General features: G+C 39.7%; 1 protein-coding gene across 1 annotated transcript in view; it reads left to right on the plus strand.

The window, feature by feature from the left end:
- Positions 1-15,246, plus strand: part of Ankrd31 (ankyrin repeat domain 31) — a 162,627-nt gene that overhangs the window by 127,595 nt on the left and 19,786 nt on the right. Inside the window, exon 23 of the mRNA XM_076927219.1 lies at positions 13,144-13,284. Coding sequence (XP_076783334.1) covers positions 13,144-13,284 — 141 coding nt within the window. The remainder of the gene's footprint in view (positions 1-13,143; positions 13,285-15,246) is intronic.

Below are 15,246 nucleotides of genomic sequence, written 5' to 3' on the forward strand. Positions count from 1 at the left end.
TGCACCTTTTTCATTCCCTTTTAATTTCTAGGTAGTGGTTTGTTTTATGTGATACCATAGTGTCTTAGTCAGGGTTTCTATTGATGTGGACAAAACACCTTGACCAAACTCAAGTTAGGAAGGCAAGTTAGAGAGGAAAGGGTTTATTTGGCTCATACTTCTAGAATAGTCTGTCATTGAAAGAAGTCTGGACAAGAACTCATAAATATTTATGTTGTTTCCAGCTGTTGGCTATGACATATAAAGCTGGTATGAATTTTCTTATGCAAGTTTTGGTATGAGATGGACTTTCATTTTTCTTGGGTAAATACTTATGAACAGAGTTACTGAATCCTAAGCTAGGTATACATTTAACCTTTAAGGAAATTGCCAAAGTTATTTATAAAATCTGACGCAGGCACCATTTGTGCATGAAAGTTTAGTTGCTCCACTTTATCACCAGTGCTTAGTATGGCCTTGCTAACAGATAGTGTGGATGTAGTGTGTGTTAGGTTGTGTGTGTGTGTGTGTGTGTGTGTGTGTGTGTGTGTGTTAGGGTGTATTGTGTGTGTGTGTTTGTGTGTGTGTGTGTGTGTGTGTGTGTGTGTGCGTGCACGCACGCACGCGCGCGTGCATGCGTGTGCATGTTCACCCTGCTTCATCTTGTGGTTTTAATTTGCATGTTCAAAATTAATGATATTGAACATATTTTCTTGTGCTATTGCCCATCCATATTTACTTTTTGGTTCAGGTATTGGTTGGTGCAGATCCATTGCTCATTTTTCTTTTTTCTTTTTTTTAAAAATTTTATTTAATATTTTTTTACAGTCCAGATTTTATACCCCTCCCATTCTACCTTCTGACCGTTCCTCATCCCATACCTACCCCCCCCCATCTCCTTGAGGATGTCCTCACCTGACACCCCCCCAACCCCACTAGACCTCCCCACTCCCTGAGGCCTCCAGTCTCTTGAGAGTTAGGTGCATCTTCTCTGACTGAGTCTAGACCAGGCAGTCCTCTGCTGTATATGTGTTGGGGGCCTCATACCAGCTGGAGTATGCTTCCTGGTTGGTGGTCCAGTGTTTGAGAGATCTCGGGTTCAAGTTAGTTAAGACTGCTAGTCCTTCAAACAGGGTCACCCTCCTCCTAAGCTTTTTCCAACTTTTCCCTAATTCAACCACAGGGGTCAGCAGCTTCTGTCCATTGGTTGGGTGTAAATACCTGCATCTGACTCTTTCAGCTGCTTGTTGGGTCTTTTGGAGGGCAGTCATGATAGGCCCTTTCTGTGAGTGTTCCATAGCCTCAGTAACAGTGTCAGGCCTTGGGACCTCCCCTTGAGCTGGATCCCACTTTGGGCCTGGATGAACCTCCTCTTCCTCAGGCGCTTCTCCACTTTTGTCTCTGCAGTTCTTTCAGACAAGAACAATTCTGGGTCAGAGTTTTCAACTGTGGGATGGCAACCCCATCCCTCCACTTGATGCCCTGTCTTTCTGCTGGAGGTGGACTCTACATGTTCCCTCTCTTCATTATAGGGCATTTCATCTGAGGTCCCTCCCTTTGAGTCCTGAGAGACTTTCACCTCCCAGGTCTCTGGTGCATTCTGGAGGATTCCCCCCACCTCTTACCTCCCGAGATTGCCTGTCTCCATTCTTTCTGCTGGCCTTCAGGGCTTCAGTCCTGTTTCCCCCTCCCCAATAGCTGATCATTTTCCCCTCTTCCCCTCCCTGCCCCCTTTCACACCCAGGTACCTCCCTCCCTCCCCCATCCTGTGATTGCTTTCTTCTCCCTCCCAAGTGGGATTGAAGCATCTGCACTTGAGCCCTTCGACTTGTTAACCTTTTTGAGTTCTGTGGATTGTATTCTGGGTATTCTGTAGTTTTTTAGCTAATATCTGCTTATTAGTGAGTACATATCATGTATGTCCTTTTGGGTCTAAGTTACCTCACTCAGGATGATATTTTCTAGTTTCATCCATTTGCTTGCAAAACTCAGGATGTCCTCATTCTTAATAGCTGTGTAGTATTCTATTTATAAATGACCCACATTTTCTGTACCCAATCTTCCACTGTGGGACATCTGAGTTGTTTCCAGCTTCTGGCTATCACAAATAAGAAATATCACAAATATGAAAATAGTGGAACACTTGCCCCTATGGCATGGTGGGTGGAGCATCTTTTGGGTATATTCCTAAGAGTGGTATAGCTGGATCTTCAGGTACATCTGTTTTCAATTTTCTGAGGAATCTCCAAATTGATTTCCAGAGTGGTTGTACCAGTTTGCAATCCCACCAGCAATGGAGGAGTGTTTCTCTTTCTCCACATCCTCGCCAACATGTGTTGTCACCTGATTTTTTGATCTTAGCCATTCTGATTGATGTAAGGTGGAATCTCAGGGTCATTTTGATTTGCATTTTCCTGATCACTAGGGACTTTAAACATTTCTTTAAGTGCTCAGCCATTTGAGATTCCTCTGTTGTGAATTCTGTTTTGTTCTCTGCCCCATTTTTTTTTAATTGGGTTGTTTGGTTTCTTGGTGGTTAGTTTTTTGAGTTGTTATATATTTTGGATAGTAACCCTTTATCAGATTGGTGTTAGTGAGGATTTTTTCCCAATCTGTAAGTTGCCAATTTGTCCTAATGACCGTGTCCTTTGCCTTACAGAAGTTTTCCAGTTTCATGAGGTCTCATTTATCAATTCTTGATCTTAGAGCTCATGAGCCATTAGAGTTTTGTTTAGGAAATTTCCCCTGCCAATGAATTCAAGATTCTTTCCCACTTTCTCTTCTATTAGATTCAGTGTATCTGGTTATATATTGAGGTCTTTGATCCACTTGGACTTGAGCTTTGTACAAGGAGATAAGAATGGATCAATTTGCATTCTTCTACATACTGACCTCTAGTTGAACCAGCACATTTTGTTGAAAATGCTGTCATTTCTCCGTTGTATGATTTTAGCTTCTTTGTCAAAGATCAAGTGGCCATAAGTGTGTGGGTTCATTTCTGGGTCTTCAGTTCTATTCCATTGATCTTCCTGCCTGTCTCTGTACCAATACCATGCAGTTTTTATCACTATTGCTCTGTAGTACAGCTTGAGGTCAGGGATGGTGATTCCCCTGGAAGTTTTTTCATTGTTAAGAATAGTTTTTGCTATCCTGGGTTTTTTGTTATTCCAAATGAATTTGCAAATTGCTCTAACTCTATGAAGAATTGAGTTGGAATTTTGATGGTGATTGCATTGAACCTATAGATTGCTTTCAGCAAGATGGCCATTTTTACTACATTAATCCTGCTAATCCATGAACATGGGAGATCTTTCCATCTTCTGAGGTCTTCAATTTCTTTCTTCAGGGATTTGGAGTTCTTGTCATACAAATCTTTCACTTGCTTGGTTAGAGTCACACCAAGATATTTTATGTTATTTGTGACTGTTGTGAAGAGTGTTGTTTTCCTAATTTCTTTCTCAGCCCATTTATTCTTTCAGTAGAGGAAGGCTGCTGATTTGTTTGAGTTAATTTTATATCCAGCCACTTTGCTGAAGTTGTTTATCAGCTGTAGAAGTTCTCTCATAGAATTTTTGGGGTCACTTATATATACTGTCATGTCATCTACAAATAGTGATACCTTTACTTCTTCTTTGCCAATTTGTATCCCCTTGATCTCTTTTTGTTGTCTCACTGCTCTGGCTAGACCTTTGAGTACTATGTTGAATAGATGTGGGGAGAGTGAACATCCTTGTCTAGTCCCTGATTTTAGTAGGATTGCTTCAAGTATGATACTTAAGAATTGTTTGTGTAAGTAGGTTCTCGTCTGAGATCCATGGCCTTAGTGGTCTCAGTAGTCAGTTAAGTTTCCAGTGCCAGCGTGGTTTGGCTCCTGTTGTCCGGCAGCTCTCGATTAGTGCCAAGGTATTGCTGCCATTTGCACCTTTAGGAGCATCTTTCAGGGTTGGTCATTTTGTGATTCATAAACATCACAGCTAGGTAGGACCGTTGGTTGTTTTCTTGCCTTGTCAGCCTGCATAGCACCTTCTCTCTGAAAGCTAGCCTTCAGCAAAGATGCTTTCAGGTCAGATCCAGGTCAAATCTTCCAAGTCCTGTGTCCAAAGTACATGGTGTTTTAGGGACATAACCTTCTACCTCTTGGAGACACTAAGGGGAACAATAGTCTGTGTTGTTTAGGGAATCTCTTGAACTTCCCTGACCAAAAGAGGCTTCATTCAAAGGGTGTGTGTCTGTGTGTTTGTGTGTCTGTGTATCTGTGTGTGTGTGTGTGTGTGTGTGTGTGTGTGTGTGAGAGAGAGAGAGAGAGAGAGAGAGAGAGAGAGAGAGAGAGAGAGAGAGATCCGTTCCCACTCCTTTCTGTATTGACCTCCCTCCCTGCTTCCTAACTAAAGGCCACCTCCCAATTGTCTATATTTCTTCTTCATATAACTTATATCCTGCTATTCCCTCTCTAGCAAGCCCTCCCCATGGTCCTTTTTTTACTTTTCTGGTTTCTGCAGTTACTCTGGTTATATATTCACTTGTAAAGATTTAAAGCTAGAAACCACCAATGAGAAAGAACGTGTAATGTTTGTCTGTGTTTCTGGGTCTGAGTTACCTCACTCAGTATTTTCTAGTTGTATATATTTATCTGCAAGTTTCACGATTTAATTTCTTTCTGTAGCTGAATAGTATTCCACAGTATGTGTACCACATTTTCATTTGCATTAATCAGATGAAGCACGCGTCTGCGGTTTCCGTTCCCTAGCTAGTGTGAGTAGAGCAGTTCTGCTCAAGGCTGAGCAAGTGTCTGTGGAGCAGGAAGTGCAGTCCTTTGAGTATATGCCAAGAAGTAGTATAACTGGGTCAGATGGTAGATTTACTTTTAGCTTTTTAAAATACTCTGATTTCCAGAGTGACTTATCAGTTTGCAAACAGGGAGATTAGTCTTCCCAAGAATGAGTCCCCGCAATTGGTACCAAATGGTCAGCACTGAAATTGTGTACTTAAAAGCAACACTAAACAGATTCAGCGGGTTGCATTTATATATTTATACATTTGTAGTACTAAGGGTTCTTGAGAGGTGTAGAACTGATGAAATTACATTAAAGGGATTTATTAGACTGATCTACAGGATGCAGTCCAGATAGTCCAGCAATGGCTGCCTTATAATGAAAAGGCCAGAAATTCAGTAGTTGTTCAGTCCGCTAAACTTGATGTCTCTGCAGTCCCAATCTTGTGCTTGCGTTCCAGAGGATTTCTGGAGAACTTGTGGTTTTCAGTCTACTTTGGAGTCCTGAGGAAGTTGGATTTAATACTTCCCGCAGCAATAGAGGAAGAGACAAACTTCCCAGTTACAGTGAAAGCAAGCAGGCAGAATTAAAGCTCCTTCCTGTCCTTCATGTGCGCTGCCATTAGAGGGTGTGGCCAGAGTGGGTCTTCCTACCTCAAATTATTTTTAATTAAATAATAACTTGATTAGGATGAGTTGGTAAGATTTTTTAAATCTTAATCAAATTAAGAAAACCCCTCACAGGCATGTCCATTATCTTGGGTTTTAGTTGATTCCAGATGTCATCAGGTTGACAATGAAGATTAGTTATCATTCATATACATGTAAGAAAACAAAGCCATGAATCTGAGAGGGAATAAAGGGAGGAGACGTGGAAGAAGATGGAGGGAGAGGACAGGGACGAGGTTGGAGGGAGGAAATGATGTAATTATATTTCAATTTAAAATGTAAAAAAAAAAAAAAAAACCTTATATTCAGAATGAAACTGAAAAAAAAATTGTCCAACTCAAAATGACAATGATTTTTTTCTCATAGAATTCTGACAGGTTTTTCTTAAAGCAAAGTTAGTGAGTTTATTAAGTAGTTGCAGTTGTGGGGTTGTGATGGTGGGACTTAGGTATCTTTATTGTGACTGCACATGATTTTGTGGCTTCATAGATTTCATTTCTCAAATGATGTAATCCACAATTTTAATTAAATTTTATACTAAATTATCCTTCAGTTTCTGTCCCGTGTTTTGTTTCCATATTTGCTCCCTTGAGCATTTTTGTTATTTGTTCTAAGTAGAACTGAGTCATCCCCTCTTGGTCTTCCTTCTTCATGAGCTTCATGTGGTCTGCTGGTTAAGTCTTTGCTAATCCTAGCTTTTGGGCTAACATCCGCTTAACAGTGAGTAAATACCATTTGTGTTCTTTTGTGATTGGGTTAACTCATTCAAGATGATAATTTCTAGATCCATCCATTTACCTAAAAATTTCTCGAATTCATTCATTTTTAATAGCTGAGTAATACTCCATTGTGTAGATGTACCACATTTTTTGTATCCATTCCTCTGTTGAGGGACATCTTGGTTCTTTCCAGCTTCTGGCTATTATAAATAAGGCTGCTATGAACATAGTGGAGCATATGTCTTTATTATATGTTGGAGCATCTTCTGGGTATATGCCCAGGAGTGGTATAGCTGGATCCTCAGGTAATGCTATGTCCAGTTTTCTGAGGAACCGCCAGACTGATTTCCAGAGTGGTTGTACCAGCTTGCAATCCCACCAACAATGGAGGAGTATTCCTCTTTCTCCACATCCTCGACAGCATCTACCATCACCTGAGTTTTTGATCTTAGCCATTCTGATTGGTGTGAGGTGGTATCTCAGGGTTGTTTTGATTTGCATTTCCCTGATGACTAAGGATATGGAGCATTTCTTAAGGTGCTTCTCAGCCATTCAAGTTTCCTCTGTTGAGAATTCTTTGTTTAGCTCTGTACCCCATTTTTAATAGGGTTATATGGTTGTCTGGAGTATAATTTCTTGAGTTCTTTGTATATCTTGGATATTAGCCCTCTATCAGATGTAGGATTGGTTAGGATCTTTTCCCAATCTGTTGGTTGCCGATTTGTCTTATTGACAATGTCCTTTGCTTTACAGAAGCTTTGCAATTTGATGCCGCCCCATTTGTCAATCTTGATCTTAGAGCATAAGCCATTGATGTTCTGTTCAGGAACTTTTCCCCTGTGCCTAGGTATTCGAGGGTCTTCCCCAACTTCTCTTCTATTAGTTTCAGTGTATCTGGTTTTAAGTGAAGCTCTTTTATCCACTTGGATTTGAGCTTTGTACAAGGAGATATGAATGGATTGATTTGCATCCTTCTACATGTTGACCTCCAGTTGAACCAACGCCATTTGCTGAAGATGCTGTCCTTTTTCCACTGGATGGTTTTAGCTCCTTGGTCAAAGATCAAGTGACCATAGGTATGTGGGCTCATTTCTGGATCTTCAATTCTATTCCATTGATCTTCCTGCCTGTTTCTGTACTAATACCATGCAGTTTTTATTACTATTGCCCTGTAGTATAGGTTGAGGTCAGGGATGGTGATTCCCCTAGAAGTTCTCTTGTTGTTGAGAATAGTTCTTGCTATCCTGGGTTTTTTGTTGTTCCAAATAAATTTGCAAATTGCTCTTTCTATCTCTATGAAGAATTGATTTGGAATTTTAATGGGGATTGCATTGAATCTATAGATTGCTTTTGGCAAGATGGCCATTTTTACTATATTAATCCTGCCAATCCAGGAGCATGGGAGATCTTTCCATCTTCTGAGATCTTCTTCTATTTCTTTCTTCAGAGACTTGAAGTTCTTGTCATACAGATCTTTCACTTGCTTAGTTAGATTCACTCCAAGATATTTTATATTATTTGTGACTATTGTGAAGGGTGTCATTTCCCTAATTTCTTTCTCAGCCTGTTTATCTTTTGAGTATAGGAAGGCTACTGATTTGTTTGAGTTGATTTTATATCCAGCCACTTTACTGAAGTTGTTTATCAGCTTTAGGAGTTCTCTGGTGGAAGTTTTAGGGTCACTTAAGTATACTATCATATCATCTGCAAATAGTGAAATTTTGACTTCTTCCTCTCCTACTTATAGCCCTTTGACTTCCTTTTGTTGTCTAATCACTCTAGCTAGGACTTCCAGTACTATATTGAATAGGTAGAGTGAGAGTGGGCAGCCTTGTCTGGTCCCTGATCTTAGTGGGATTGCTTCAAGTTTCTCTCCATTTAGTTTGATGTTGGCTACTGGCTTGCTGTATATTGCTTTTACTATGTTTAGGTATGGACCTTGAATTCCTAATCTTTCCAAGACTTTTAACATGAAGGGATGTTGTATTTTGTCAAATGCTTTCTCAGCATCTAGTGAGATGATCATGTGGTTTTTTTCTTTGAGTTTATTTATGTAGTGGATTACATTGATGGATTTCCGAATATTGAACCATCCCTGCATTCCTGGAATAAAGCCTATGTGATCACGATGGATGATTGCTTTGATGTGTTCTTGGATTCGGTTTTCGAGAATTTTATTGAGTATTTTTGCTTCGATATTCATAAGAGAGATTGGTCTGTAGTTCTCCTTCTTTGTTGGGTCTTTGTGAGGCTTAGGTATGAGCGTAATTGTAGCTTCATAGAACAAATTGGGTATTTTTCCTTCTGTTTCTATTCTGTGGAATAGTTTGAAGAGAATTGGTATTAGGTCTTCCTGGAAGGTCTGATAGAATTCTGCACTAAAACCATCTGGTCCCGGACTTTTTTTGGTGGGAGATTTTTAATGACTGCTTCTATTTCTTTAGGGGTTATGTGACTGTTTAGATGATTTATCTGCTCCTCCTTTAACTTTGGTACCTGGTATCTATCTAGAAAAATGTCCATTTCATCCAGATTTTCCAATTTTGTTGAGTATAGGCCTTTGTAGTAGGATCTGACAATTTTTTTAAATTTCCTCTGTTTCTGTTGTTATGTCTCCCTTTTCAGTTCTGATTTTATTAATTTGAGTACTGTCTCTGTGCCCTTTGGTTAGTCTGGCTAAGGGTTTGTCTATCTTGTTGATTTTCTCAAAGAACCAGCTCCTGGTTTTGTTGATATTTTTTATAATTCTTTTTGTTTCAACTTGGTTGATTTCAGCCCTGAGTTTGATTATTTCCTGCCGTCTACTCCTCTTGGGTATATTAGCTTCTTTTTGTTCTAACTCTTTCAGGTGTGCTGTCAATTTATTAATGTACGTTCTTTCCGTTTTCTTTTTGTGGGCACTTAGAGCTATGAGTTTTCCTCTTAGTACTGCTTTCATGGAGTCCCACAAATTTTGATATGATGTGTCCTCATTTTCATTTAAGTCTAAAAAGTCTTTAATTTCTTTCTTTATTTCTTCCTTGACCAAGTTATCATTGAGTAGAGCATTGTTCAGTTTCCACATGTATGTGGGCTTTCCGTTGTTTCTGTCCAAGTCAAAGACAAGTCTTAGTCCATGGTGGTCTGATAGGGTACAAGGGATTATTTCAATCTTTTTGTATCTGTTGAGGCCTGTTTTGTGACCAATTATATGGTCTATTTTGGAGAAGGTACCATGAGGTGCTGAGAAAAAAGTATATTCTTTTGTTTTAGGATGGAATGTTCTATAGATGTCAGTTAAGTCCAATTGGTTCATCACTTCTGTTAGTTTCATTGTGTCTCTGTTTAGTTTCTGTTTCCACAATCTGTCCATAGCTGAGAGTGGGGTGTTGAAATCTCCCACTATTATTGTGTGAGGTGCAATGTATGCTTTAAGCTTTAGTAAAGTTTCTTTTATGTATGTGGGTGCCCTTGCATTTGGAGCATAGATTTCAGAATTGCAAGTTCCTCTTGGTACATTTTTCCTTTGATGAATATGAAGTGTCCTTCTTTATCTTTTTTGATTACTTTTGGTTGAAAAACGATTTTGTTTGATACTAAAATTGCTATTCCAGCTTGTTTCTTGGGACCATTTGCTTGGAAGATTGTTTTCCAACCTTTACTCTGAGGTAGTGTCTCTCTTTTTCACAAAGGTGTGCTTCCTGTATGCAGCAAAATGTTGGGTCCTGTTTATGTATCCAATCTGGTAGTCTATGTCTTTTTGTTGGAGAATTGAGTCCATTGATATTAAGAGATATTGAGGAAAAATGAATGTTGTTTTCTGTTATTTTTGTTATTGGCGGTTGTGTTATGTTTGTATAGCTACCTTCTTTTAGGGTTGTTAGATTACTTTCTTGCTTTTTCTAGGTTGTAGTTTCCCTCTTTGTGTTGGAATTTTCCACCAATTATCCTTTGCAGGGCTGGATTTGTGGTAAGATATTGTGTAAATTTGGATTTGTCATGGAATAATTTGGTTTCTCCATCAATATTGATTGAGAGTTTTACTGGGTGTAGTAGTCTGGGCTGGCATTTGTGTTCTCTTAGGTTCTGTATGATATCAGTCCAGGATCTTCTGGCTTTTATAGTCTCTGGTGAGAAGTCTGGTGTAATTCTTATAGGTCTGCCTTTATATGTTACTTTACCTTTTTCCCTTACTGCTTTTAGTATTTTTTCTTTGTCTTGTATATTTGATGTTTTGATTATTATGTGACGAGAGGTATTTCTTTTCTGGTCTAGTCTATTTGGGGTTCTATAGGCTTCTTGTATATTTAAGGACATCTCTTTCTTTAGGTTAGGGAAGTTTTCCTCTGTAATTTTGTTGAAGATATTTACTGGCCCTTTAAGTTGGGAGTCTTCACCCTCATCTATACCTATTATCCTTAGGTTTAGTCTTCTCATTGTGTCCCGGATTTCCTGTATGTTTTGGGTTAGTAGCTTTTTGCATTTTGCATTTTCTTTGACAGTTGTGTCAATGTTTTCCAGGGTGTCTTCTGCACATGAGATTCTCTCTTCTATCTCTAGTATTCTGTTGGTAATGCTTGTATCTATGACCTCTGGTCTTTTTCTTAGGTTTTCTATCTCCAGAGTAGTCGCCTTTTGAGATTTCTTTATTGCTTCTACTTCCATTTTTAGATCCTGGACAGTTTTGTTTAATTCCTTCATCTGTTTGGTTGTGTTTTCTTGCATTTCTTTAAGGGCTTCTACCTGTTTACCTGTGTTCTCCTCAAATTCTTTGAGAGTGTTATTTATGACCTTCTTAAAGTCCTCTAACATCATCATGAGAAGTGATTTTAATTCTGTGTCCTGCTTTTCTGGTGTGCTGTGGTATTCAGGACTTGTTATGATGGGGGAACTGGGTTCTGGTGATGCCAAGTAGCTTTGGTTTCTGTTGTTTACATTCCTGCGCTTGCCTTTAGCCATTTGGTTAGCTGTAGTTCTACTCTCACTCACTGGTTCTGACTGGAGTCTGCCTTTCCAGTTATCTTGGTTGTATCAGAACTCCTCGGGGTATGGATGACTCTATGATCCTGAGCTCCAGCTGCTCTGGGTTCAGTGGCTCTTCTAGGGTATTTCAGGATATGGAGTCTCCACAGTGGTAGACCAGCTAGGTGTTTGCTGTTCTGAATGTAGTTGCTCCTCTAGGATGCTTCTGGATATGGTGTCCCCTGCTCTGCTGCTCTGTGGGCCGTGTCCTCTCTAGGATGCCTGTAGCTCTGCGGTCTGTGCCTCCGAACTCAGTTTCCAGAAGGGAGCAGATCGGCTGGGAGACTGCTTGAGCCACCAGCCACCAGGAAGTGGTTCTCTGCAGGGGCAGGGTCTGGCAGCCAGGTGCCCTCTGGGAGGCTCTCTACTGCCAGATGTGCTTCTAAGGCCTAGGGCTGTGGGCGGGTTCTCCTACCTTCTGCTCTGTGATCCGTGCCCTCCCTAGGGTGGCTCCGAACTCAGTTTCCAGAGGGGAGCAGATCGGCTAGGAGACTGCTCAAGCCACCGGTATCCAGGCCAGAGGCAGAAGGGGAGTGGTTCTCCATCCTTTGGTGTTTTTAACACACGATCTTACTATTTTTATTTTAGCTGAGGCTAGTCTTAAACTCACAGTCCTCTTCCTCAGCCTCTCGAGTACTGAAATTATAGGTTTTTACCTATAACCCACTTAGGTAGAGATTTCTGTATATTCTTGCTAAGTCTAGTGTTCAACTTTATAAAAGTTGAGTATAATCTCTCTAATTGGTATTCTGCCTATTTGATCTTTATACCTCCTTGTTAAATGTAAGACATTGAAATCCCCAACATCCATTTTTATTGATCTGTCTGTTTTTGCCTTAAGTTTTGCTTCCTGTGTTTTGGAGCTCTTTTGAATTTAAGCACATGTGTGTCTATAGTTGTTCTGTCTGCCTGATATAGTAACCCTCTCAGCAGTATATAATGTCTCTCTATTGCTAGTAATTTGAGGTTTAAAGTATTTCTGATATTAATATAGCTGTTCCATTATTCTTGAGCTTTTGTTGGTATGAGACACTTATTCATCTTTTAATTTTCAATTCATTCATGTCTTTTAATATGGCTTGTCTTTTTTAAATATTATGTAGTTGTGTCTTATTTATTTAACCTAGACTGACAATACCTGCCTTTTGATGAGTTATTTAAACAAGTTAATGTTGTTATTAATGTTGAATTTACACCTGTTTATTTTTATCGGATCCCATATTGAAACTTGTTTTGTGAATGCTGGATATTTTTATATTTTTACATTATTTGGAGAATTTGTTGTTAATTACAGTTAGGTTGCTTAGAAACTCTTTGACCCTTTGAGTATTTTTAAAGTTTTGTTGGAGCAGTGTCAAATTTAGGAGTAGTTACTTTTTTCTTATGAATCAAGTTTTTGATGAAATTTTTTGATGATACCCTTAATCTTGAGGTTTTTCTAGTTTTATGGTGAAGAAAAAGCATTAGTTCCTGTCCAATGAGAATGCTAGGTATCATTCATTACCTCTAATTCTTTCATGTGGATCTTTTGTTTTCCATTCTAAGCCAATTTGATACTGTCCTCTTCTATAAACATCAATCACTACTTAGCTGAGTCCTTCAAGAAGACCCTGTGAAGAGCTGAAGATTTCTCTTACAACACTGCAGTGCTGTCCTGCTCTGGCCTCTTTAACTCTAGGTTGTCACCTAGATTCCCTTTCTTCCTCTGTGATCTGGATATGGGGCAGTGGGCTGAGGCGGTGGAAGCCGCCCCACATTAAGGTCTTACATCTCAGTGTTCAGTGTAGTTGTTTTGCCTGATACTCAGCATCTTACAAAACATTGCTCTATATATTTTGTTAATTTTATTAGCTTTGAGGTTGTTGTTTGGGGGTTTTTGTTGCTGTTTGTTTGTTTGTTTGTTTGCATGGTGTTGGATAGGGATCATCAGGTGTTATGTTATGGCCAGAAACAGAAGTTCACACAGTTCAGCATTTGCTTACCCTACACTGTTTTTCACTTCAGGAGACTACCCACAAAGCCAGTGTTTTACTGAGTGGTAAACTTAAGGTAGAAAATGGTCGGATTTACCAGAGCCCAGTCAGCTGGCTCAAGGATCTCCTTGGAGGTGGCAATTACGTGACCTGGAATTATGCTTGGAATAAGGTGAGTTATTTTTAAATTTAACTTTTTTTCAGTGTCAAACATCTCTAAAAGAAATTTGAAAGATTGCTGGTTTGGTTTGTATCCCTGAATGTGTCTGCTGTGGTAAGCCATGTCTCCTTTTCTACATATCTATTTCCCAGAATTCCTGAGGGCATGTAGTACAGTTGACTGCACTGATTCTTGTTTTTTATCTACTGTCAGAAACTTCAGTGCACCTATGCACCTCTTTTTTTTCTTTGAAGCAATTTTAGGTTTATGAATCCATATGGAAAATTCAGGATCATTGAAGTAGCTATGTTGTTATTATTCTAATAAAATAAAGCCCAAACATTCCCCTAAGTACAAAAGGAATGGACAAGAATCCTAAGGCTTACGGCATTATATTACACTTTCATTTTTGAGCATGGCACTAATGTCAAGTCACTCAAAGAGTTCTTTTTCTGCTTTTCATGTAGACCTCTTAGACTGAGCAGCCTCCTGCTCAGTCCTGGCTTCTGAATTGCAAGCCCATTTTGATTTCACTGCTTTCGTAACCATCTTACTGTAATTGATTTATCATTGAGTTTTCTCTATGCTTTCCATGGCCAACATACATACATGTATATATGTGTGCTTACACACACACATAAATATGCATACAGAGAGGGAGAGGGAGGTAGGAAGGAGAGAAAATGAATTTGTTTTATAAACACATTCCTCCATCCACCATGATTAGGACTATCAAGGCTTAGAAGTTTGGGTCAAGGTCACAGAAAGAAATAACAAATTGGATGGACTCCCTCAGTCAGTTTATCTCACAGTGTGTTCATGGATCTGCAGTGAACTGCTTCTACTGGAGCACATCAGACAAGGGAAGGAAGGCATACTATGAGGCTTTCTCCTGCCTCTTGCTAAAGTGTTGGGAACATGGGCACTGGGATGGTGAGCGGGTTTGGTTTTGGAAGTGGACTTCACCTACATCATCATTTCCCTAGAGAATCATAATTATACTTTGATGGGATTTCTGCCCTGTATTTTGAACCTCCTAAAATATTTTATCTAAGAAATGTTTTCTTGAAAAGTCTTTTGTACTACAGTGAACCTAAAAAGAAACCTTTCTATGTCTTGTTTGTTGGTTGGTTGGTTGGTTGGTTTGGGGGTTTTTTGGTTTGTCTGTTTTTTACCTTTTTCCCCACCCCTAAATAAAAAAAAAAAAAAAACCAATTATCCTCTTCTCTGTTGGGATACTGAAAATTTACTAGACTTGCTTCTTAAAGCCAGTAATTTGATCGTCCATGGGCAGGTTATTATTAGCCAACACTGACAATGACTTGGGCCTTTTTACTTGTTTGTTAAGTCCTGATACAAAGAAATGGGTTTCGTAAGACAGTTTTCACTACAAGTGGCTTTTCTGAAGACAGCAAAAATGGAGTGAATTCAAACATGGTGACATATGGATGTCAGCATTCAGAAGACTCAGTCCCCAATTAGGGGAACAGGATCTACAGGCAGGCAACAGAATCAAGGACAGCCCCCCTGCTCCAGTTGTCTCCACAACAACTGGGGGACTCACATGAAGACCAAGTTGCACATCTGCTACTTATGTGCAGGGGCCCTAGATGTAGCCATATATGCTCTTTGGTTGGTGGTTCCATCTTTGGGAGCCCCCAGGGATCCGGGTTAGTTGACTGTTGGTTTTCTTGTGGAGTCCCTATCCCTTTCAGGTCCCTCAGTCCATCTGCCAACTCTTAGAAGACTTCCTGGACCCCTTCTAATGTTTAGCTGTGGGTGTCTATATCTATGTTGGTCAGCTTCTGGGTGGAGCCTCTCAGAAGACAATTCTGCTAGACTCCTATCTGCAAGCATAGCAGAGTATCATTAATAGTGTCAAGGATTGGTGCTTGCCTGTAGGATGGCTCTAAACTTGGGCCAGTATTGGGTGGCCATTCCCTCAACCATTACAGATGGTTGTGAGCCACCATG

This window comes from Arvicanthis niloticus, chromosome 29 (assembly GCF_011762505.2).
Source record: "Arvicanthis niloticus isolate mArvNil1 chromosome 29, mArvNil1.pat.X, whole genome shotgun sequence".
Lineage (NCBI taxonomy): Eukaryota > Metazoa > Chordata > Mammalia > Rodentia > Muridae > Arvicanthis > Arvicanthis niloticus.